Source organism: Uranotaenia lowii, chromosome 1, assembly GCF_029784155.1.
Source record: "Uranotaenia lowii strain MFRU-FL chromosome 1, ASM2978415v1, whole genome shotgun sequence".
Lineage (NCBI taxonomy): Eukaryota > Metazoa > Arthropoda > Insecta > Diptera > Culicidae > Uranotaenia > Uranotaenia lowii.
The window spans coordinates 14775389-14801663 of NC_073691.1; the positions used below are offsets into that span (position 1 = coordinate 14775389).

The following is a 26275-nucleotide window of genomic DNA, read 5'->3' on the forward strand; positions in this document are numbered from 1 at the left end:
TACGAGTTCCGTCTGTGTTCAACTAACCGCATCGAAGGAATCGCAAAATAGAAACATTTAGAGGTCACATGTTGACCAGTGTTTCCAATATATAGATTCAACCGAAGGTGATAGCAGCGTCACCTCCTACATCTATCCAATTTGTTGACCGAAAAGCGAACAAACAAATAAATTACTAACTTACCCGCTGATAAGAGGGGAGAGACACAGAGTAATTCAGCAAACGCCGGATTTCGCGCGTCTCGATTCAGCAGAAGTAATCATTGACTCGTTGGATTGTCGAGGCGCGTAAATCCGCAAGTCTCGCTCGTTGAAGACGCGCATTTATTAGGTAGTGTGTTCCGTTTCGTTTGGGAGTTGATTTGTCTGAATAATATAGGAATCCAAGGTCGAAAAATGGGACTGGTAACGCTGGATAACATCAACCCGGCCATCAGGAGCATGGAACACGTGGTTCGCGGGCCATTGTTTCTACGAGCCGTAGCCCTCGAGAAGGAACTGAAACAGGTAAATAGGCAAACGATTAGCCGGTCGGCTTATCACACAAAAATAAAACAATCAAGCGATCCAAAGGTGATTTGTAATCTTACTTTAGGGTTCTGCTGGCAAGCAGTTTTCCGAAATTATCTGGGCCAGCGTTGGCGATTCTCATGCCATGGGTCAGCAGCCGATAACGTTCCTTCGGCAGGTAAGTGTTCTTGTTGTGGTCTCCTAATAGTTGGGTTGTTATGTTTTTATATTGACTTTAATGGGGCATGACCTGAAACAAACATTTTAAAATAAATACGCATTGTTCATTAGTGGTTGGCAAAATGTGTCCTGTGTTTGCCTTTCGCGTAAAATTTAAGTCTTCTTTTCATTCGCTTTGTTGACCTCATTTTTGTAAATTATAGAAATTGTTAGGTAGAAGAATTGGTAAAGGAAATAAAGAACAGACGGATAGGCAAGCATCAGATGAGCTTCGTAGGATAAAGTTTTGGATAGGTGTTGAACATTTTAAGTCTAGGGTATTTTTGTATTGGAAAGCATGAAGTGTTGTGGTACGATCTTGCCGTACAACAGACTACTCTGTATAGGAAGCGTGATCGACTTTTGATTCCACATTCCTGAACACAGCAGGCCAGTTGAATTGTGTACTGTGAAAACACAATCGTACACAATAATTGTGTATATTAAATATGTCATTTTTAAAGAATTAGGCAGAGCATTTACAAAAAATGTATTTATTCAGTAGTGGATAGACAAGAGTGGAAGTGAAAATTTAACTGAGACTAAAGTCAATGATTACTGTGATAACTGTTTGTCAGTAACTAAGCACATAGCTGATGGTTGCTATACTTAACATCCCTGCTCAACCAGATATGCTCAGCTTGGATCGCAGCTTCTCGAAAGGTCCTTTCGCCAGTCCTTTGGTGAATATATCCGCAATTTGATCCGTTATAGGTACGTAGATAATTTTGAAGAATCCATCTTGAACCTTCTCACGAATGAAGTGAAAACGGATGTCAACATGCTTCATTCCTTCCATTCATTGTGTTCCTTCGGTTCCTCCGATATTCGAAAGCAAGATTGGTTATCTTCGAACATCGGAACGGGCTTGATGATCTTGATATCCAGTTCCAGCAACAAGTTCCGTAACCAAATACCTTCGCAGATTGCATAGCTCAGCGAAATGTATTCGGCCTCTGTTGACGATAATGCCACACAATTCTGTTTTCGGGTCATCCAGGAAACGGTACTGCCAAAAACTTTGCACAGGTTCCCAGATATCGATTTTCTGTCTTCCAGGTTTCCCCAGTCAGCATCAGCATATCCTTGCAAAGGTTCGCCATCGTCCGACCGTTGGTACTCCAATCCATAGTTTACCGTTTGCTTTAGGTACCGCAAACCCCGTTTTAGATTACTCCAGTGTACATCGGTAGGAGCCGATTAGAATCTGCTGAAGTAATTCACCGCTGCGCTGATTTCTGGTTTTAAAGCCAAAGCCAAATAGATCAAACAGCCGATCAGCTCCCGAAACGGCTGCACGGCTGCCTCAACACTTCGGGTCTTCAATTTCAGGTTTGGTTCCAGTGGAGTTGCGCATGGTTTGCAACCTGCCATTTTGAATCTGCTTAGCAGGTTCACGACGTATTTCGGTTGACTAATCTTCATTCGACCGCGCCTCTGATCGTAATCCACCTTCAGCCCGAGAAAATGCTTTATCAGACCCATGTCCGACATTTCGAAATGCGTAGACAGTTTGGATTTGATGTCGTCGACTTCCTCTCGACTGTTTGAGACCAACAAAATGTCATCCACGTACAGCAGCAAATAGACAACATTCGTTTTGTCTTTCTTCGTGTAGAGACAGGTGTCGATCTTCGAACGTAGGAATCCTATTTGAAGCGCGAATTTGTTGAACTCCTCGTTCCAACTCCTCGGTGCTTGTTTTAGCCCATACAAGGACTTCCTCAACCGACAGACGAGATGCGGTCCGCCCCGCTCAAATTCAACAGGCTGACGCATGAAAATTTCTTCCTTCAGGATGCCGTTAAGGAAGGCCGTCTTGACATCCATTTGGTGCACATTTCCCATTTGATTTGCAACCGCCAACAGCACTCTGAGGGTTGCAATTTTCGCAACAGGAGTATATGTCTCGTCGTAGTCGAAGCCTTTCCTCTGCGAAAAACCTTTGGCCACCAGCCTCGCCTTGTATCGGTCAACATTACCAGCCTCGTCACGCTTGATTCGGAAAACCCACTTGCATTCCACCAGATTCTTTCCGGTAGGTTTCGGAACAAGCTCCCATGTTTCGTTCTTGCTCAAGGATTCCATCTCACTATCGATCGCCTTCTTCCAATCGTCACGCTTCTTCAATTCAGCGATCGTCGTCGGAATGTTTTCCACATACGCTTCTGCATTAAGCGTATACGCCAGAATCGAACCATCACTCGCCATCGGGGAACCTGACAAATAAGTACCAGCAGTATTGGCTCCAAAGTTGGTAATGAAATCTTTCAACTTACCAGGTAGCGTGCGCTCCCGACCGCTGCGCCTCGTTGACACTTCTGTAGAACAGTTGTCACGTTCTTGGTGCGGTGGGAGCGCGAAGTCTGGATCGCTGTCTTCGTCATCAGTCATGCAATCGGAATCAGTCGTCATTTCCGGATGCATTGCATCAGCACACTGCTCCGATTCGTCCACACCAGGTTCGCTCGACACCTCAAGGATTTCCGGTTCATGTGTTTCCCCACGCCTTGGAAAAACATCATCTGGGCTTGATTCTGGTCCATCACTGGGCTTGACGTCATCTTCAGTAGCAGCTTCAAAATAACGGTAAGATTTTTGAACCACACTGGACCATTTCAGATTTTCGTCGAAAATCACATCTCTCGAGATGATCAGCTTGCGTTTCCTTGGATCCCAAATTCGATAGCCATTGGGAGCGAATCCAACCATTACGTTTTTCTCCGTCTTGCTGTCCAACTTGTGTCGTTTTGCTTTCGGCACCCAAGTGTACGCCACCGAAGCAAAAACACGCATTTTGTCGACCTCAGGTTTCCGATCATACCAAATTTCATACGGTGTTTTCTTGCAGTTCACAGAAGACGTAGGACTTCGGTTCAGGATGTAGGCAGTCGAACTCACCGCCTCATCCCACATTTCCTTCGGAAAGCCAGCTTCCTGCAACATCGATCTCGCTCTCTCCAACAACGTGCGGTTCATCCGCTCAGCTGCTCCATTCTGTTGCGGACTGTACGGTGCGGTCGGCTCCAGTTGAATCCCTTCGGTGCGGCAAAAATTCTTGAAGGAAGCGGACATATACTCCCCACTTTTGTCGCATCGAAGACGGGAAATTTTCGCCCCGAAATAAGCTGTTGCTGCTGCCTTGTACTCCTTGAACTTTTCCAGCACCTCATCCTTCGTCGCTATTGGATACACCACCGTAAAATGGCTAAAATCTTCGATGAACGTGACAAAATAACGTTTGCCATCCCACGTTTTCGGATTGAACGGCCCTAAACGTCGGAGTGTATCAATTCAAGTAGACGTGTTGATCGCTTACCACTGCTCACCGGGAACGGATGTCTCGTCTGCTTTCCACTGAGGCAGACCTCGCAAACTGTACCACCAGGCCATTTTGGGATTTCGGAATTCATTTCAACCATGCCGTACTGCCAAAGTTTCTTAATATTTCCTCGCCAAGATGTCCAAACCTTCGATGCCATAAACCGTACTCGTTTTGACTTTTACCATGGCATTCCCTTCCGATTTCATTTCGCGTAGGCTCATATCCAGGCTGTACAACTGGTCCAACCTTCGTCCCACGCAAATGATTTCGCCATCCAGTTCGATCGTCACATCTCCAGCCGCAATTTTCAACACCATTCCAGCGTCCTCCAAACTACGCACCGAGAATAGATTGCACTGTAGACCAGGAACATACAGCACTTCCTTTACTGTACCAGGTTTCTTCACGCCGTCGACAATCATATTGACACGTACTATTCCAGCCGACTCAGCAACCAACGTCTCATTACACTTGGCTACAGCGATGTGAATCTTGTTCTTCAATGGATGGAGCTCTTCGAAAAAAGACTTGTCATTGACCATGAGGTCCGTTGCTCCTGAGTCAAGAAACCAGGAAAACTTTTTTGTCGACTTGCTAGGTGCTAAGAGTGCCGTTGCGTTGCCCGTGGTTACCAGAAAACAAACTTCTTTTCCAGCCGCCATTTTTGCACCACCTCTCGATTTCTTTCCGGGCTTCCAGGCAAACTTGGGGTTCTTCTCGATGAGTTTTCCAGCCCTTTCCGCCTCGGGGCAGTCAACTTGCCTATGACCGTACTTCCCACAGCCAAAACATTTGAATCCTCGGAATTTTCCAGCAAATGCAGATTCGACAGACCTCACCTTGGTTCGACCATTTCACCTGCTCGTCCAAAAGCCGTTTTCTAACATATGCCATCGTCAGTTGCTCTGGTTGAATCGTTTCCACCGCTGTGATCAGAGCCTCGTAGGACTTTGGAAGTGAGAGCAAAAGCTGACAAACGACGTCTTCTTCTTCCAAATTCACCCCAGTCGCTCGCAACTCTCGTAGAACCTTCTCGAACTTCAGAAGGTATGCCTTGACGTCCTCTCCTTCCAGCAGTCGCAGTTCTTGAAATTGCTTCCGGAGATAAAGCTTACCGGCATTTCCGACACGTTCAAACGCATTACAGAGTGCGTCCCAGGCGTCCTTGGCGGTTCGCTTATCCTTAACGTAATCCAACTGGTCTTCGCCGATACGATAGATAAGCAGGTTCTTGCATTTCCTCTATCCTCCATTAGCACATCGACACGAAATTTCCAGTTACTGAAGTTCGTGCCGTCAAACAGCCACAACTTTTCTTCGCTAATCTTGCTGATCACGTTCAGGAACAAAACTAAGAACTACTTCCTTTTACTCTGGGCCCATAACCTAAAGAATTAGGCAGAGCATTTACAAAAAATGTATTTATTCAGAAATGGATACAGTGGAAGTGAAAATTTAACTGAGACTAAAGTCAATGATTACTGCGATAACTGTTTGTCAAGCACGTAGCTGATGGTTGCTATACTTAACAATTTGAAGTCTTCTCTTATTCGTCTTATTTTTGGATTTTGTTAAATTTAAAAGCATTTTTTTTTAAATTTTTTAAATATTTATCAAATCAGCCGTTTTTGAGATTTATTTTTTCAATATATTTAACTTTTATCATTTTTTGTCATTTTTGTTGATTTAGTAAATTTTATAATTTTTGTCTTTCTATCTATCTAACGGCTGTTTTCACACCTTTTTTTTACAGATTTTGGGTCTGGTCACCTATCCGCCACTCTTCGAGGACCCATCGATCCCGGAAGATGCCAAGGAACGGGCTCGAACGCTGCTATCCAGCTGCATGGGCAACTCTACCGGATCCTACACCGATTCCGTGGGAATTGAGATTATCCGACACCATCTGGCCCAGTACATTACCGAAAGAGATGGAGGAATCCCATCGGATCCGGATAACGTCATGCTCACGGACGGAGCTTCGGCGGGGATCAAATCTTTGCTGGTGCTGTTACGATGTAATTTCGAAGACAAACGAACCGGTGTCATGATCCCAATTCCTCAGTATCCCTTATTTAGAGCCTCGATTACGGAACTTGAGATGGCACAAATTTCCTATCATTTGGATGAGGAAAAAAACTGGGCTGTAGACGTCGAAGAATTAAAACGGGCTCTTGAAAATGCCAAGAAAACATGTGTCCCTCGGGTTTTGGTTATTATCAATCCGGGTAATCCGACCGGACAGGTGCTAACCCGTGAAAATATCAAGGAAATCATTAAGTTCGCTCATGACAAAAAACTGATCGTGTTTGCTGATGAAGTTTATCAAGAAAACACCTACGGCTCTAATGAGTTCCACTCTTTCAAAAAGGTCATGACTGAGATGGGCCCACCTTACAACTCCCTAGAACTCTGTAGTTTTATGACCTGCTCGAAAGGGTACTTGGGTGAGTGCGGTTTTCGAGGGGGTTCCTTTGAGGTTGTTAACCTGGATCCCGGCGTCAAGGCCATGTTGATGAAGAGTCTTACAGTACAGACCTGCCCGAACATTTTTGGGCAAATAATCACTGATATCATGGCTGCTCCTCCGAAACTTGGTGACCCTTCCTATGATTTGTTCATCAAGGAGAAACAAGAACGCCTCCAATCTCTCCAAGAACGAGCGGATATTGTGACCGAGGCGCTCAATTCGATGAAAGGATTGGCATGTACTCCGGTGCAGGGAGCGATGTACGCTTTTCCGCAGCTGCGATTGCCTCCGAAGGCTCTAGACGCGGCCAAGGCAGCCGGCCAGGAACCTGATTATTTCTACGCTTTGCAGCTGCTGGAGAAAACTGGTAAGTGTGTCCTTAGATAAGGAGGTTTTGGAACTCTGAACTGAACAGGGATTTTATGGCTCCACCTTTGCTGCTTTTGAGAAGGCTACAGTAGGGGAAAACCTGTATACTGTACAGATCTCTGGAGCCACTTTTCCTTCTGTTCGAAGCCTCTGTTGTTATTTCCTAATGACATACAAGTTTCCTAGCAAAGCGTCTTGCTTCTACAAAAGTTGCTGGCTGTTTGATGACTTCTGTCTTGCTGAAATCCGGTTTTTTTTGGAAGTCGTGACGGACCCTTGGCTTCCTTGGAGCACCGTGATGTCGTTCGCTTTTGCTTGAGACGAGAGAATAGAAATGGGAGAAAAGAGAAAGAAAAAAGATCTATGGGGCACAAAGCCGTAAGCGGTTTGAGCTCAAGTTTTTCTTCTCTGTCCGCTTTCCCCATCCACAACAAAAAGTAAAAAAAAAAATATTTGAACTTATTGAACACCCTGTAAATGAGGTACACAGTACACTTACCTTTTTGAAGAACTACCATGCCAATTCATCACATAATCACTTTCTGGTGCTTGAATATATCACGTGAAATTACACATTTCAATGAATAAAATGAGGAAAATTCGTTAGCTTAAGTACCTACAATTTTTCTGTTCTTTGAATAAAATGTAATGCTTAGTTTTTTTTTCGTCTCATTCAAGGTATTTGTATGGTTCCGGGATCGATCTTTGGCCAAAAGCCAGGCACCTATCATCTCCGTACCACGATCCTACCACAACTGGAGCTGCTGAAAGTGATGCTGAAAAAGCTACGCCAATTTCACGAGCAGTTTATGGACGAGTATAAATGATTGACTCAAATTGAATTACGTGGATTCTGTAGAAAAAAAAAGTGTCGATTAAAGTTGAGAATTTTTCTTTAAGCAAGGAATTTCACAAAACAATAGCAATTTAAAAAACTCCAGCAGCTATTTTTCCAACATTGAAGAAGCGAAAATGTGCCCCATTTAATAATTGTTTTTCGTTTAGTAGATTGGTTTGTTGCCGTTGGTTTACTCTTCGTTACTATCTTTTTCTTTTCTCTATAATTATTTTATACACATATTTTAAAACACTAGAGCATCCACACTCCTTCTTCCGCTTCCTATTTCCATTGATTGTGGTTGTGGTTTCTTAACCTTTTCTCTCTTATGGTTTCGTTTTTTTGTGATTTGCGCGATAAGCGGCAGTTTGATTTTGATTTTTTTAAATTCAATCGTGTTTTACTTCCTCTGGTAAACGACGTTACAGCTCCTTCCGATTGGGAAGTTCTGCTGGTTTTGAACCCCTCCCTGAGGGGGTAAGTCTATCATAACTTCTCATGTACATACAAATTATTTACAGTCATTCTAGTTGCTTCTTGATATTTTTAGGACTACAGACTTGGTTTTCTGTTTTTTTTTCTCGATAATTAACACGCGGCTTGACTCCCAAGCGCAAGCCTTCTCTTCTAGTAACTGATTGATTGTGATTTGCTCGTTTGCTGCGGTTAAAAAGTGCGCTGCAGAATTTACAGGAATCAACCACAGACATCCATTCCGTTTTTGTTTAATTTATTGTTTCGTCGTTTAGCTCTATTCGGTCTAGTTCCGGTGGAAGCTCATCTTCTAAAATGTGTGTGTTTTACAACTTTCACAGCAAGAGAATAAAATGCATCGTGTAAAATTAAGCGCTTCCTCAAGCAGCTCAATCATGTTCATCGAGCGTGGCTTCGCTTCGCTCACTCACTCAGCCTTTCTTCAACCTTCTTTTGTTTTGTGCTAACCCGAGTTAGACGCAAAATTAAGTTTTTCTTCACTATCTTTACAATTATTTCAGTTTTTAACTATACGCCAATATACAATTAATTGTACTTATGATTGAATGATTCGCACAAACAATTTGAAATTAAGTTTTTGGGCTAGCTCACTAAATTTAAGTCAACCGATTCGGTTCGTTTGTTTCCTTACTTTTTGCTCAGATTTGAAATCCTTCTTGCTAACAGCTTTGTTGGACAAAGTTCCGATTTTTGGGTTTAATTTTTCCCCCTTTTGCGATGACCGATTTGTCGATTTTTTTTTCCTATTTAGTACAAAAAAATCTAAGCTCTACTACGACTCGTTTCAGAACTACGCGCGTGTACTGACTAATATCACGTTTTGCTCCGTTCCTGTCGCTTCAGTTTACTGTTGCCGCCGCCATAATCGTCCTCATCTTCGTTGTTGTTATTGGCGTTATTGTTATTATTGTTGTATCGTGGTGGGTTCAGAGGACCTCCTCCGGCTGCCGGCACATCGTCCTCGCGATTAAGTAACTCCTTCACCTTGTGCTCCCACATTTGGGGGTTTGAACGGACCTAAAAACGTTAACATTTATAATGAAAACATAAGTGGTCCCATATGACGACCCTAGGGCATCTCTACCTTGTAAGTATTTTCTTGTACAAACGAGTCCGGTTTTCCGTAGTCCGGTGGATTTGCGTAAGGATCGTAGCCCAAAACCGACAACATCGGGGCAATTTCGGCCATATCCCGTACTACATCCTCCGGTATGTGATCTACCCATTTGGACAGTGCCTCGAGATTCACCGGCTTGATAACCTGATCTGAGGAACGTTCCACCCTAAAATATCAGTAAAAAAACATCATTAGTGCCATTCTTTTCATCAATTCTTCAATAAACCTTACTTTGACAGTGCCACCCCGTTCTGCTTGTTGATGAACTCCTCGTGGTGCAGCACCGAATCGTTCCAGGGGATGTCCAGGTAGTTCAGGATCTTGCGCATCCATTCCTCCGGATGGAGCACCAGCTGCTCGTAGTACACGATCATACAGCGATCCTTCCCAATTTCCTTGCACTGCTCGTGCATCGTCTGGATCGCTTGGTTCCACTTGGTCATGCACTGCCGGTAGCTCGAAAGGTCAAATCCGGTAATCGTTACCTTGCGGCTGATGATCGAGTGAACCGTGGCTCGGCCGTCCCGCACCATGAACAGGAATTTGGCCTGAAAGAAGAGAAACATTTAAGTAAGTTTAAATCTTTCATTCATTTGTTTGCGTAGTTGGAGGGGATTTTGTTGCATTGAGGTATTATTTTAATGTCATTTATAAATCGTTTTTGTCGTTTTTGTGTCATTTTAATCCTTATGCCATCTTTTTCATTTATGTAACTTTTGTCACTTTTATCATTTTTAAAATTTTTGAAATCTTTGTCAATTTTGACATTTTGATTATCTCTGTCATTTTTATCATTTTGGTCGATTTTGTAATTTTTATAATTTTTGAAATTTTTGTATTTTTTGTAATTTTTGTCATTTTTGGCATTTTTGGCATTTATGGCATTTTTGTCATTTCTGTCATTTCTGTCATTTCTGTCATTTTTGTCATTTTTGTCATTTTTGTCATTTTTGTCGTTTTTGTCATATTTGTCATTTTTGCCTTTTTGTCATTTTTGTCATTTTTGTCATTTTTGTCATTTTTGTCATTTTTGTCATTTTTGTCATTTTTGTCATTTTTGTCATTTTTGTCATTTTTGTCATTTTTGTCATTTTTGTCATTTTTGTCATTTTTGTCATTTTTGTCATTTTTGTCATTTTTGTCATTTTTGTCATTTTTGTCATTTTTGTCATTTTTGTCATTTTTGTCATTTTTGTAATTTTTGTAATTTTTTTAATTTTTGTAATTTTTGTAATTTTTGTAATTTTTGTAATTTTTGTAATTTTTGTCATTTTTGTCATTTTTGTCATTTTTGTAATTTTTGTAATTTTTGTAATTTTTGTAATTTTTGTCATTTTTGTCATTTTTGTCATTTTTGTCATTTTTGTCATTTTTGTCATTTTTGTCATTTTTGTCATTTTTGTCATTTTTGTCATTTTTGTCATTTTTGTCATTTTTGTCATTTTTGTCATTTTTGTCATTTTTGTCATTTTTGTCATTTTTGTCATTTTTGTCATTTTTGTCATTTTTGTCATTTTTGTCATTTTTGTCATTTTTGTCATTTTTGTCATTTTTGTCATTTTTGTCATTTTTGTCATTTTTGTCATTTTTGTCATTTTTGTCATTTTTGTCATTTTTGTCATTTTTGTCATTTTTGTCATTTTTGTCATTTTTGTCATTTTTGTCATTTTTGTCATTTTTGTCATTTTTGTCATTTTTGTCATTTTTGTCATTTTTGTCATTTTTGGTCATTTTTGTCATTTTTGTCTTTTTTGTCATTTGTGTCAATTTTGTCATTTTTGTGATTTTTGTCATCTTTATCATTTTGGTTATTTTTGTCATTTTGTTATTTTTGTCCTTTTTTGTCATTTTCGTCAATTTTATCAAATTTGTAAATTTTGTCATTTTTGTCAATGTTGTTATTTTTTAAATTTTTGTAATTTTTGTAATTTTTGTAATTCTTGTAATTCTTGTAATTCTTGTCATTTTTGTAAATTTTTGTCATTTTTGTCATTTATGTCATTTTTGTCATTTTTGTCATTTTTGTCATTTTTGTCATTTTTGTCATTTTTGTCATTTTTGTCATTTTTGTCATTTTTGTCATTTTTGTCATTTTTGTCATTTTTGTCATTTTTGTCATTTTTGTCATTTTTGTCATTTTTGTCATTTTTGTCATTTCTGTGATTTTTGTGATTTTTGTCATTTTTGTCATTTTTGTCATTTTTGTCATTTTTGTCATTTTTGTCATTTTTGTCATTTTTGTCATTTTGGCGTTTTTGTTATTTTTGTCATTTTTGTCATTTTTGTCATTTTTGTCATTTTTGTCATTTTTGTCATTAGTGTCATTAGTGTCATTATTGTCATTTTTGTCATTTTTCTTACATTTGTCGTTTTAGTCATTTTTGTCATTTTTGTCATTTTTGTCATTTTTGTAGCTTTTGTCATTTTTGTCATTTTTGTTATTTTTGACATTTTTCTTATTTTTGTCATTTTTGTAATTTTCGTCATTTTTGTAATATTTGTATTTTTTGTGATTTTTGATATTCTTGTCATTTTTGTCATTTTGCCATTTTTGGCATTATTGTCAATTTTTGGCATAATTGTCAATTTTGTTAATTTTGACAAGTTTGACAATTTTAAAAATTTGAACAGTTTTGACAATTTAAACAATTTTAAAAATTTCAACAATTTTGACAATTTGGACAAAATTGAGAAAAATAACAAATCTGATGAAATTGATCAAATTGAATAAAATGTAATATTGGCATAATTGATAAAATTGATAAATCAAAAAAATCTTACAAAATCGATTAAAATTGACCAAAATTTTAAAAAATTCAAATAAATATGCAAAAATGTCAAAAATAAAAAATGTTTAAAAAAATCAAAAATGTCGAAGAAATTTTAAGGTAAAAAATGTCGAAACATCAAACTGGTCATTAATTTTAAAAATGACACATTAATTTAAAATGTCAAAATTTTAAAAAATTAAAAATTTCTAAGAATTTATTGTGAAAATTGTTAAAAAAAATCGTCTCGATGAAAATCGTTATTGGCGAATATTTCAAATTGTTAAAATTTAAATATTTTCAGAAACTATCCAAAAAATTTAAAAAAAAACCTATACTACAAGATGGTCGTAAATTGTCCAAAATGTTCGGCACGGTCCAAATTTTTGACACTTTTGGCTGTTTTAAATCTGAACAAACTCACCTGCGGAAACAGCTCAATCACATAGGACCCCATCTTGAGCGTGAGGGGGTCCTTGTTGCAGAGTCGAGGGGCCGCCTCCCCATGTTTGGCGATGATTTCCAAACAAAACTGCGCGATGGCACTGTTCAGCACCTCCTTGGTGATTCCGGCCTCTTCCAGCCGCACGGATTCCTTCTCCGATTTCATCCAGTGGGACCGCAGTTGCAAAATTCGCGGTATGACACGCGTCTCCTGGCCACACCTTCGTCGTTGTTATTTACGATTCACACAGCATGGCAGCAGGAGCACCCAACAGATGTAAGTTGTTTGGCGTACCATGAAAATAGAATCATAAAGAAGAAATAAAACGAAAAAAAGAAATGAATAAACCCGTGAGATGTGGAAATGTTGTTGGCTTGCAAGCAACGAGGACGCTGCTAGCTGGACATTAAAAGCTGAACAAATTGCAACAGTAAAAATGCAACGACGGCATCGCCCGGAGTAAATTTCAGAAAAATATTTTTGTCATCGTCTTTTTATTATTTGTGTTCCCCTCTTGAAGGGATGGTTTGCTCATTTCAACTTACTTTTACTCGGGTGCTAAAAAAAGTTTTCAGAAAAAGAACATTTGGACAAGTAATTATGAAACCATCACTCATAAACGTAAGCTTTTTAAGCTTAAATGGGGAAATCCTTCCCACAGAACCCTCCAAAAACAGAAAAAAGATACTAAAAAAAAAGGAAACGATGTCATCTGTGACAAATATCCAAGGGAAGCTTCCCGCCAACCAGCTGAGCTTCCTCTACCGGTAAACCGAGAACCAAAAACCAAGCTAAGCTAAGCGACAAGCCAAACAGCCAAGAGAACGGAAAGGCGTAATCATAAATTATCAGAACAAACTCCTGGCGTCGGAAACGTTCCGGTTGAAACTTCAAACGAATTACTACCGCCACGAGAGCTCTAGCTACGTAAGTAGGTTCCTAGTTAGCGACGTTACGTGGAACGTTCTCTAGTCAACTTATTTTTTTCCTCCTTTTATTCCCACTACTGCCGGTAACAACAGCTGTTCCTCCACCGACTTTTCCTTCGAAAGTTTTTATCGCATTTTCCCTTCAATTGGTTATGGGGCCATTGGGCCATTGGAGCTGATGATGGCAGAAGACGTAAGGCGGCTGAGATGCTGGCAGCGCCAATATTGACTAACGATTAACTTTCCAGAAGCGCGACGAGAGAACACATTCGTCAAAGTAGGAACCTTTTGAGTTTGAAGAATGTATAATGAACAGATGGTGTTTACCTTTTCTCGAGAGTGAAGGAGAAAACGGTCCGAATTCAAGAAGCTTTAACGCTGTTGTTGAGCATATCGATAGCTGTTTCACTCAAGGTTGGAGGCAACATTTATGCAAGGTCGAGACAAAGTTTTGAAACGTCATTAAAAAAAACAATTCGATCTAAACTTGCTTCATAACAAACAATTATAACTTCACAACAAATTGAGCTTTCAAAATGTAAAATTTGTGACTGTTATTTTGTGATTGTATTTCGCGGAACAAGACGGCTGATCGCCGTCTTACGTGATTAGTCGAAATGGTGCGCAAAACGGCCCCCAGCCGTCCAAGTGTAACTCTTACTTTTATCGATAAAGAATCTATAACATTGTGTTTAGTGAAATTTACAGTTTAATAAGCTCGAATTTTTATACATGAGTTCCGTCAACCCTCTAATGCATAGTGTTGTTTTAAAACAACACTAATCAAAATCAACATATCTCGGAAATGCGTTGATATTTTTAAGTGATACATTCACAAACAATTTTCTAGAGAGGCTTATGATACATACACAGCCAGATCTTGCCAGCATCCCGGTGAGTCGTAAAAGTACATTTACTACTCATCTTATCTCGGCCGGGCCCACTGTGCAGTATTGGACGCAGAGACAGCTGGAACATAGAGAGGAAGAAATGTGGACAACAGTAAGGAGTGTATCGAAAATAAGTTATAAACACATTTTTTTCATTGTATTTATTTTATTGATGATTCAAACAAAGAAACAGTTCGGAAGTGTTTTAAAAAGCTTATTCTTACAGTTTATAAAGAAATACAAGTAAAAAATTAATTATTGGTAATATTCTCGGACTTTCAACTTAGGTTTTGTACAACTGATTGATCACACTTCTTGGCCGCAGCATTCCAATTGGCCTTACCATCCTGGATGGCCTTACCACCCTTCTTGAAAACTCTCTTGACGATAGCCCAAAATCGTTCTATGGGATGAAGCTGGGGCAGTTTGGTGGGTTGTTATCTTTCTCAACAAAATCTACATCGTTATCCTAAATCCATCTAAGAGTGGATTTAGCGTAGTGGGCTGACGCCAAATCCGACCAGAACAATGGTGGAGTCGTATGTTTCTTATATAGTGGCAGCAACCTTTTCGGCATTTATTGCCTGCCACACAAGCACTTTCTGGCCAAATTTTTCCACCTCAATCGACTTCTCGTGATCACTCACAGCCTCCCCAACAGCTGCAGTGTAGAATTGTGGTCCCGGAAGAGTACTGGAATCCTATTTTACATAAGTTTCATCTTCCATGAGAACGCACGCATCAGGCTTCTGCAAAATCCGATGATACAGCTTCCGGGCTCTGGTTTTGGCTCGTGATTTTTGTTCAGCCGTTTGTTTGGACACTTTCTGCTTCTTGTATGTCTTCAGGTTGTTCCGCTTCTTGATCCGCTGTACCATTCCGATCAATGTTCCACCTTTTTTCGCCAAATCCCGTATAGATATCGATCGATTCCGGTTGATGAGGTTTATTACTTTACGGTCCAGATTTGGTTCAGATGATTCTGGTTTTCTGCCTCTTCCTGGCAAATCATCGAACGTTATCCGAACTTGTGGATGATGGATTTTACGCTCCGGATGAATGCCGGTACGTCTCGCCACTTCATTCATCGAGATGCCCTTCTCTCGCATCCAAGCGTCCAACACACGAATTTCAACTTCTTTTTTAATTCGCAACATTTTGGGAGAAACGAATATTTCAAACGTAAACAAAGCGCTGGTTCACTCTTGACAGATCAAGATGCTACATACAGGTGAGCACAGTTGTGCGCGTTCACGCGTTAGTAAGTAGGAGCCCCGAATATGTTTATAGTTAATTTTCGATACACTCCTTACCATACGTTTTCATAGTTTAAAATGTTTGAAATATTCGCGTTGGAAGCTTCATAAATTAATAAACGTTATTTCTGAATTTTCAAATTTTGCAAACACCTAAAAATTCTCAGGTAGAAACACCCGGATTGCAACAGCAGAATAAATGAATGAGAAGGATAATGGAACGAACTCATCAATCTTTGAAGTAGCAAGTGTGCTTCCTCATCTATCGAATCATTAAACCTGCTAAAGGTGCACTAAATCAACGGAGATTCGGGTCGGGCACAAACAATGAAACATGCAATTTCGGATCACTATGCATTATCCACTTATTCAAAAAAGAATCACAATTTTTGCAATAAGGAACTACTTAAACTTCCAAAATTTAATTTTCACCGCGATGGTGCGAAAAAAACACGAGCGATACCAACAAACCATCGCCTACTTCCTCATAAAAAAATATTCTAAAGATTAAAAGAAATTAGCCGATGGTATTTTTATTACGATATTTCTATGTATTTGTGAGAAACTGAACAAAATATGCGGAAAAATTGCAAAATCAAATTTATTCATTTTTTTTTTGAAAAATGTAGTTTTTAAAAAATTGCTGTTATATCTTCTGATTTGCATATTCTAACAAAATTTGTCATCACAATCAATCACAAACAACTTCCTGCAACTAATTAACTAGGTTTGGAAGAAATTAGCAAAATCGAATTGAAATGAATTAAGAATTTCAAAAATTATTTTTCAATGTTGATGAGCAATAACTTTTATAGTACTCAAAAAAACGAGTTCAAACCTGCACAATTATTTTTTTTTTCGAATAAAAATATTTGTCCTTCCCTGAATCGATAAATACTATTCTCATTTAAAAAAAGTCATGCAAGTAAAGGAATAAAAATCGTTCAAGTCAAAATTCAAGCTACAGTTTAGATCTTTTAGTTCCGATCAAAATGAGGAAAAAACTATAAGACACTATGAACTTTCCTAAACGTTTCCTTCTTTTTTTACTTACTACATTCAGTAGCGTAAAATAAAAAAAAGTATAGGGAAATAAATGTGAAAAGGGACAAAAAATAAGAGAATTGTTGTGCTCGCTTGATATACAGTGACCGAAATAAGAATAGTACCACTATATGTTTTGCTTGCTAAAATATGAATGATTGTAAATCACCAAAATTTTCTTCTACGATTTGTTTTGAATTGTTTAACGGATAAATCAAGCATAAGTTTACTTTTTTGGACGAAGCAACTGGCGTTGGTTAAGGACCAAAAATATGAAAAAAAAAAAAAAGGAGCGAAATAAGAATAGAACCACTTGTGTTTTTCAACAAAAACAAGGTTATTTCTTAAAATTTACTGTATAAAAGTGAATTATAATGCTTCTACGAATTATTTGAATAGATAACTGCATTTTAAGGAGTTTTCTAGAATTTCAAAGGTTTTCAAAGCTTTTAAAAGACATGCTCCTCAGGTGTCAAGGAATTTGATATTTGAGCTGTAATACTTTATCAAACTGCTTGATTTCTTCATTAACATTCATTAACATTCATTAACATTCATTAGTATGATGCAAAATTCTGAAACATAGATTTGAGGCTGAATTTTAATCCAAAAAACAGGCTTCAGGAATGCTAATGTTTTTAAATAGTCAAACACTATTTCTCTAATTTTAAGTAATAGATGGCAGCACTATCACCAAATGGATGCCCATTTTCGAATATTTATCCGGGATTAATTTAGGTGTGCTGGATGATTTTAGGCAAGAAATAAGTACTTGGTAACGTCTTGGAAATTTTAAGATCACTAAATCAAAAAATTAGAATTGCATCAAGGTCACTAAAAGTGAATTTCTTGGACCGATAATCAGAATAACGTTGTACTTTCCGATGGAGCTTGATGGACCAGACGGTTAGCAGTTTTATTGGTATGATTTGCAATTGAATCGGAAGTTGAGATGAGCAGGAATTTTTGCAGTTGTACATCTGGTGATTTTTTGCAAATCTAGAAAAGCTTTCTGCAGCGTGAACTCCAACAAAACTGTGTTTGAAAACAACCTCGATATGATGAATATGGGCCTACATAAACTTGGAAAATCAATATTGAGACTGAATTTGGCTGCCATCTACGACTTAAATTTAGAGAAAGTGTTGTTTGCTGAAAAAAAAATCTAAGTTTTTGAATTCCAACCTGTTTTTTATCTAATTCTCAATAACCCCAGAATGTTTGTTTCATCATTTCACGTCATTTTAATGAAGAAAGACAGTAGTTTGATAAAGAATTGCAGCTCAAATATCAAATTCTTTAGTTGTAGAAGAGCATCTCTTAAAATCCCTTTTAATACATTTGAAAACCTCCTTAAAATGCAGTTATCTTTTTTTTTTTTTAAATATGTCTTTATTTGTATCAATTCATCATTACATTTATATTACATTATTACATTAAATTAGGGGGCTAGAGGGCTAGTGAAGTAGACAATGTGCAACTCGAGACCCCATACACCCAACCTTCGGGTAGTGGTCATATCACCTCTTGTCTGCAACTCCGATTCTCTACCTCCCCGTGGTACTAGCTGGGGTGCGAGCAACCTTAGCGGAGATCGGGTACCCAACCCCGGTGGATGCTTTGGTCGCATGCAGAATGAGTTAGGGGGCTTCGTACGCGTCTGTTCTCCATGTTAGGGGCGGCGTGCGGAGTGCAACAACGTCCTGGTGGTGTTCGGGACCCAAAACAGCAACATCACGACGGTCCTCCTGCGAGATAGTGGGGTTAGCTGCGGGCCTTGCGAGCCTGTGACTACTAAAAAAACATAAGCAACGAATAACGAACAACAAATTTCGGATGGAAATCGGCAAAGACCCACGCGACGAAAAGGGACTAGCGATTGGAAACTTGGAACATGGAACTGCCGATCTCTAAATTTTGTGGGCAGTACCCACGCTCTCTCCAACGAATTGAAGAGCCGCAAATTCGACATCGTAGCGCTGCAGGAGGTATGCTGGAAGGGCTCCACGGTACGAACGTATCCAGATGGTCGTGCCATCTACCAGAGCTGCGGCAACACACACGAGCTTGGAACAGCTTTTATAGTGATGGGAAAGATGCAAAAGCGCGTGATCGGGTGGTGGCCGATCAACTCACGAATGTGCCGGTTGAGAATCAAGGGCCGGTTCTTCAACATCAGCATCATCAACGTGCACAGCCCTCACCTCGGAAGTACCGGTGACGACAAAGACGAATTTTACGCGCAGCTGGAGCGTGAATACGACCGTTGCCCAAAACATGATATCAAGATCGTCATCGGGGATTTCAATGCTCAGGTCGGCCAGGAGGAGGAATTCAAACCGACAATTGGAAGGTTCAGTGCGCACCAGCTGACCAACGAAAACGGCCTCAGACTTATCGATTTCGCCGCCTCCAAACGAATGGCCGTACGTAGTACCTTTTTTCAGCACCGCCTCCCACACAAGTACACCTGGAGATCACCGTACCAAACTCAATCACAGATCGACCACGTTTTGATCGACAGCCGGCACTTCTCGGACATCATCGACGTCAGATCTTGTCGGGGCGCCAACATCGAGTCGGACCATTATCTGGTGATGGTGAAGATGCGCCCAAAACTCTCCGTAGTGAACAACACGCGAAACCGGCGCCCGCCTCGGTTAAATATCGCGCGACTGAAGCAACCTGAGGTCGCGGCAGACTACGCGCAATCGGTCGAAGCAGCGCTGCCGGCAGAGGGCGAGCTTGACGAAGCCCCTCTCGAGGACTGTTGGGATACCATCAAAACAGCCATCAACAGTGCTGCGGAGAACGTCATAGGTTATGTGGAGCGATCTCGACGGAACGACTGGTTCGACGAGGAGTGTAGGAGGGTGATGGACGAAGAGAATGCCGCGCGGGCGGCAGTAGTGCAGAGAGGCACCCGTCGAAATGTGGAAAATCACCGACAGCGGAAGAGGCAGCGAGTCCGACTTTTCCAGGAGAAAAAGCGCCGCCTGGAGGAGGAGGAGCTCGAGGAGCTGGAGCAGCTGCATCGTTCCCAAGAAACACGAAAGTTCTATCAGAAACTCAACGCATCCCGCAAAGGCTTCGTGCCGCAAGCCGAAATGTGCCGGGATAAGGACGGGGGTATCCTGACGGACAATCGTGAGGTGATGAAAAGGTGGAAGCAGCACTTCGATGAACACCTGAACGGCGCACATGCAGGAGATCAAGACGGTGGGGGAAGGTACATCGCCGGCGTAGCCAACGACGAAGACGAGCCACTCCCAACGATGAGTGAAGTTAAGGAAGCCATTCGCCAGCTGAATAGAAACAAGTCGGCTGGGAAGGATGGCATCGCAGCTGAACTCATCAAAATGGGCCCGGACAGGTTGGCCGATTGCCTACACCGGTTGATAATCCGGATCTGGGACATAGAACAGCTACCGGAGGAGTGGAAGGAGGGGGTAATATGCCCCATCTACAAGAAGGGCGACAAATTGGACTGTGAGAACTACCGAGCGATCACTGTCCTCAATGCCGCCTACAAAGTGTTGTCCCGAATCCTACTCCGCCGCCTAACGCCACAAGCAAACAGATTCGTGGGAAGCCATCAGGCTGGCTTCATGGAGAGACGGCCTACGACGGACCAGATATTTAAAGCTTAGTTCTTTTAGAAATGGGACACTTTCATTTGCTTATAGCTCGTTAACTAGTTATTGGATATCAAAAATTTTGACCGCATTTTGTTGCCTGTAAAAAGTACTATTGGACCAATTTTTTTCAAAATTTAAAATTTACGTGTTTTTGAGATATGTACGATGCAAGAGAAAAAGAAAAAAATAATTTTGCACAGTTTCCTTTAAAATTCGTCATTATCAAATTGATAGCTGACAAAACCGTTGATTATTCAAAGAATTACAGAGTTTTTGTGGTGGATAAGTATGAAAACACTGTCAATAATGTCCACAAAGTTCAAATCAAGCATTGGAGTGAAGCACATGATCGGCAACAACGGTTAAGGGTCATCAAGGAAGTCAAGTCTCATACCAGCATTTTTAATTTTCAATAAGCGAAAAACTAAGTGTAGATCGCTGAAATGTCCATAACAATTTTCTCCGATAAGCTGAAAGTGTTGCCTAGTGATGACTCATTGAAATCCAACCTCAAACAACCATTTTTCGATAGTTCCAAAGCTCTTAAGCTGTAAAACCTGTACCGAAATAAAAACGTTCAAAAAATGTGGTCAAAAATAATCAAATTTGTTCATTTCGAAACAACTGTATCCAATAATATGCTTCCAGTTTCTTTTAAAAGAGAAGTATTGGACCGAAAAGTATCAGAAATTGAAGAAGGAGGGTGAAGCCACCTAAAATATAGATTTTACGAAGTATAAGTTGGAAAACTGATCAATACCATGACTGAAAAAAAGTGTGCGCCGGCCAATGGGAGATACCAAGAATAAAGTAGAATTTTCTTTAACAAAAAACGGTAAATATTTTTTTTCAAATTTTTTAATGAAATATCATAACATTACCTTCATTTTCTTCGTAGAAAGTATTGCGTTCAAACGAATGGTTTTTGAGATACACGCATTCGTAATTGTCCCATTTCTAAAAGAACTAAGCTTTACATTACGGCAAATCCTCCAAAAATGCCGGAAACACCAAGTCCCTACGCACCATCTATTCATCGACTTCAAAGCCGCATACGACACGATCGACCGTAACGAGCTATGGAAAATCATGGACGAGAACGGCTTTTCCGGGAAGCTGATCAGACTGATCAAGGCGACGATGGATGGAACGCAGTGCTGTGTGCGGATTTCGGGTGAATTGTCGAGTTCATTCGAATCGCGCAGGGGGCTTCGACAAGGTGATGGTCTATCCTGCATGATGTTCAACGTGGCGCTAGAAGGTGTTATTCGACGAGCGGTGGGCGAATTGCGGGGCACGATTTTCAACAGATCCAGTCAACTTATCTGCTTTGCCGATGACATTGATATAGTCGGCAGATCATCTGTGGCGGTGGAGGAGATCTACCGCAAACTGAAACGCGAAGCAGGAAGGATTGGGTTGATGATTAATACGTCCAAGACGAAGTACATGCTGGCCTGCGGATCCGAGACCGACCGAACCCGCTTGTCCAGTAATAACAAGGTCACGATCGACGGCGACGAGCTGGAGATAGTCGAAGACTTTGTCTATCTCGGCTCACTGGTGACCGCAGACAATGACACCAGCCGTGAGATCCGGAGGCGAATTATCAGCGGAAGTCGTGCCTACTATGGACTCCACAAGCAACTGCGGTCGAGAAGACTTAGCCCTCGCACAAAGTGTAACCTGTATATGACGCTTATTAGACCGGTTGTTCTCTACGGGCACGAGACATGGATATTGCTCGAGGAGGACCTGCGTACACTCGGAGTATTCGAGCGACGAGTGTTAAGAACCATCTTTGGCGGCGTACAGGAGAACGGAGTGTGGAGGCGAAGGATGAACCACGAGCTCGCGCGACTCTACGGCGAACCCCCCTCGTTCCAACGGCCATGCCTTTATTTAATTTTTAATGTTGTTATTTTTTTAAAGTTTTGTCAGAAAAGCGAAAGAATTTTCTTAAATAATTTTTACCTATTTTCAATAGTTTCAGGACAACAAAATTTATCAAAATTAGCCCACCAAATCCTTTGCACCTCAAAAATATGTGACATTTGGACCTTGAGGTAGAAAATGGTTTCCTGAATATTTCATATCAGCATAAAATTTGTAATGATAGAAAAGATTTTTTTTTTACTTCCAAATTAGTAATTAAGTAATTTGTTAAGATACTCTACTTAATAAATACCAATTTTAAAGACAAGGCAAGGTTCTTGTGTGTCAGGATTTGAGTTTCAGTACAAATTGCTGATCGAAATACGCAATTGAAAACAAGTTTCAATTCCTGAATGTCATGTAATGTCGTAGAATGAAATGTCAAAGGTCAAGAGTAATATAAATACATATTTTTCAACACCTTTTGAGATCGAGTAATTTCACATTTCTACGGTAAATTTATTTTTGAACAGATAGTTTAACTTGGGAGAATTCCGCCTTGAAACTCCTAAACACTCTCCCCCTTTTGCACCGCCTTGGTGTTGACACAAAAATGAACCTGTTGCATAAAAAAATCGAAAAGTTCGATGAAACTTTTTAAAGGCTCTTTTTGAGGCGGTTTTTATTCGTTTTTGAGGAAACAAGCGAGGTTTTTTACGCAGGTTTCGTGTTAAAACGTCTCACTTCTCACGTCTTACTTTTTACGTCTCACTATTCACGTCGCATTTCTAACGTCTGAACACTCACGTCCCACTTCTCACGTCTCACTTCTTACTTCTAACGTCTCACGTATCACTCCCCTTTTCATGTCTCATTTCTTACTTCTCTCTTCTCTTTTATCACACGTCACGTCTCACTTTTAAGGCGCTACTAGTGCTACATCCAACTCACGTCTTGCTACTCACATTCGTTCTCTCAAGTCCCACATCTCTGGCAGAACTTATGGCTTCTTTCGTCTTATTTCTCATGTCTCATGTGTCATTCGTGACTCAGGTCCCAAGTCCCGTGTTTGGTGTCTCATGTATCATGTTCTTAATTTTTAGGGCTCAGGTCTAATGTATCTGATTTCCCAGGTCTCAGATCTCAGGTTACAGGTTTCATGTCTAATTGTCTAAATGGTTTTTAGGAATTAATACGATTTATGTTCAAGTAATGTGACGATTTCAAAGTTCTTTGGAAAACACATATGGGAATTGAATAATAAATTCTTCGAAACCTTTATTCAGCCAATAAAGAACTTTGAAAGCACGCTTTTGAGCATACATAAAGGTTTCGGCCGATTTGATGTGATATCAAATTATTCAAATTTAGTATTTCAAGTTTAGACTTTAATGGAATCCAGATTGTCAAAATCCTTCAAACTATCAAAACTGTTGAAATTTTTTTAAAATTATCTCAACTGCTCAAACTATCAAAATCATAGAATTTCTAATTTCATAAAAAAAATGATTCAAAAACACTTCTATTTTTTAATTAGGCTCAATCGTTCGAAAATATCCAAGTTGTTCAAATTGTCAAATTGTTCAAATAGCTTAAAATAGCAGACAAAAAAAAGGGAAAAAAACTGTTAAACATTTAATAATATTTACATATTTGTTTCCTTTTCTAACTGTCACAATCTTTCCGAAATTGTCCATAAATCTTTCAATTGCTCTAGCCAAATGTTTTCTGTTCATTTGCTTTATAAAAATCTTCAAAATTTGATTTTTTTCAGATTTTTAAAGTATAATTCACAAAACATTTAAAGCTGATCATTCCTTGAAACCTTTGACACCAAAATAATCCTCCATGATTTTTGTTCAGCCTATGAGCCGCAATCGGATGCGACATAAATTTGAATTCGACTGATTTATGCGGATTACTCAGAAGACAATTTGTGTTTTTTTTTTTTTCGAAAAACAATCGCACATGTCGTCAGGTATAATGATAATGCTGTGACACGCGCTCGACGGAATAAATCCATTTGCCATCAATCAAAATGTACTTGCAGATCTGGCAGTCATTCAAACATAAAATAAACTACACCTCTAGTGGCTTTCGTGGTTCGATTAATATTATTGGTTTTGGGTTGGGATTCGATTCGAGTGCAATCGATGGCGATCCTCCTCTCGTGCATGAACTCGGTAATTAATTTCACGGAGAGAGAACGGTCATAGAAAGTGATATCTCACACAAAAGTTCAAATCGTCATCTTCTGGTAGATTCACATTCATATTGAGAAAATTTCAATCGCAAGTTTTAAGGAATACCCTTTAAATTTTATGTGGCAACTGAATCGGACCACTTACTTTGAGACATAAAAAATGACGCTTTTGGTAAGAATATGTTCAAATTTGGCATAATTATCTGCAAACATTATTCAGTATTCAATAATCGATTTCATCCCTTCTTCAGCCCTTCTTCAGCCCTTCTTCGATAAGACCAAAAAAACGGTTCCCTTCCTGTTTTGAAAAATGAAGAAGAACCTTCAAATTTATCCCTCGGAAGATGAAATAAAATCTACTTAGAAAAGCTTTTACAAAGTCGAATTTATTAGGGTTGTGGTCTTAAAAATCTTATCTCGAAAGGATACTTCAAAGAAGGGGACCGAAATATGAGTGGGGCTCGTGAAGTTATAATCGTTTGTGTTGCCATAAATCGCTTCAATTCAGTCAGAGAGAAGGACCCATCAAGATTGCCCATTCCCACCCTAAAAAACCCCTGCCACCCTCATCGTTGTCTAGTCGTAAATCGCCAGTAGTCCTAAATAGCGCCATCCTTCAGCAGGACACTGAAAGAGATGTTATCACATCAATTTCCGCTGCCATCACAAACTCATCAAGAAGTATTTTTCCAAGTTTGACCTTATCAAAACATGCAATCTCTGCTGTAGTCCCAAGCCAGGCTTTCAGAAGAAAAAATAAATTGAAGGAAAAATCCTAGACAGAAACCTTAATTGCTGGCTGCTGATAAGAGCCCCAGAGCCAAAGAGCCAACCACTGACTGCTTGCTGGAAAATAATTATGTTTCTGGGCTCATTCGGAATGTTGTTACTCTGCTTTTCCCTCTATTCTATTTTTCACCATCCAGAGCCATTTGCGTGTAAAATTCAACCACCCGTGAAACAAGAGCAGGAGGAAGACCAAACCCGAGAACCCACCCACTCATTCATCCCCCCTTTCCTAATGGGATATACATATCTTCCATTGCCTATACACAGACAGACAAAACGTTTCAGCCCATGCAGCAAAATGCAGCAAAACCACCGGTAAACCATCGTCCAGAATGAGAGATAAATTTCGGTGGCAATTAGTTAAATCGTTAAAACTGTACAAGTTTTCCCCTTGGGGCGGGAAGCGAGCCAGCCAGCTAGCAAGCAATGGTCCTTGTTCAACTGGTTGGAAATTTGGTTTTTCGGGTCGACGCCCTAAGGGTGGTTCTGTTTCAGTAAAAATTTTCCCCTGTGTTTGTTTTCAAAGGTCAGCATTCTAAAAGATCTGATTGAAAAGTCTGATTGAAAGAAGGGGAATTTTTCTAAAAAGTTTTGAGAAAATCTTTAAGTCATCAGCAAAGAGCAAATCTCCAGTCCGGGTAGGTGAAACATAATCCCGACAGAAAGGTTTACTTTTCAACCGAAAGGATTCATGGCGCTAAACTGCCAGGGCAAAAACAACGACAACGACATAGTGCAACGGAAATGACCCAGTTCTGGGTACCAAGTTGTTTTTTTCCCTGGGTCTTCTCAAACTCGTATTTCATTTTCATCGCCGGTCCCTTTTCAGTCAGAGTAAAGCACTGGTTCAAATGATAAAAATAATTAAAAACAAAAAAAAAAACACGGAACGAAGACCATAACAGATAATCGACACTACCCCATAATATGAAACGGGTTGCGAGCAGCGAATCCAATTGGCTACATATACGCTTCAGTGCAATTACAATTAAATCCAATAATATTTCCATTAACGGGTGCAGCGCGATACCGGAGACTGAGCGAGTAACCGACGAAAGAGAAATGGGGAAAACGGAAGGGAAGAAGGGCTGATGA

At 39.8% G+C, this 26275-nt stretch overlaps 2 protein-coding genes across 4 annotated transcripts in view; one reads left to right on the plus strand and one right to left on the minus strand.

Moving 5' to 3' along the window:
- Positions 1–236: 236 nt before the first annotated feature.
- Positions 237–7821, plus strand: LOC129740018 (alanine aminotransferase 2-like). The gene is made up of 4 exons (XM_055731599.1): positions 237–507; positions 596–688; positions 5808–6891; positions 7572–7821. Exons 1-4 carry the CDS (start codon positions 397–399, stop codon positions 7718–7720), a joined length of 1437 nt encoding a protein of 478 aa, XP_055587574.1. The 5' UTR covers positions 237–396; the 3' UTR covers positions 7721–7821.
- Positions 7822–7834: 13 nt separating this feature from the next.
- The window catches only part of LOC129740020 (protein-tyrosine sulfotransferase), a 128346-nt gene continuing 109905 nt past the window's right edge, over positions 7835–26275 (minus strand). For all 3 annotated transcript variants that reach the window (XM_055731601.1, XM_055731602.1, XM_055731600.1), the window contains exons 4-7: positions 12536–12776; positions 9575–9891; positions 9311–9509; positions 7835–9243 (exon numbers count right to left, since the gene is read on the minus strand). In XM_055731601.1, coding sequence (XP_055587576.1) covers positions 9040–9243; positions 9311–9509; positions 9575–9891; positions 12536–12776 — 961 coding nt within the window. In that variant the 3' untranslated portion in view covers positions 7835–9039. The remainder of the gene's footprint in view (positions 9244–9310; positions 9510–9574; positions 9892–12535; positions 12777–26275) is intronic.

Coding starts and splice junctions, on each gene's coding strand:
- LOC129740018 (XM_055731599.1), top strand. CDS start 397: ATGGGACTGGTAACGCTGGATAACATCAACCCGGCCATCAGGAGCATG. Junction 689..5,807: donor CGATAACGTTCCTTCGGCAG/GTAAGTGTTCTT, acceptor TTTTTTTTACAG/ATTTTGGGTCTGGTCACCTA. Junction 6,892..7,571: donor GCAGCTGCTGGAGAAAACTG/GTAAGTGTGTCC, acceptor GTCTCATTCAAG/GTATTTGTATGGTTCCGGGA.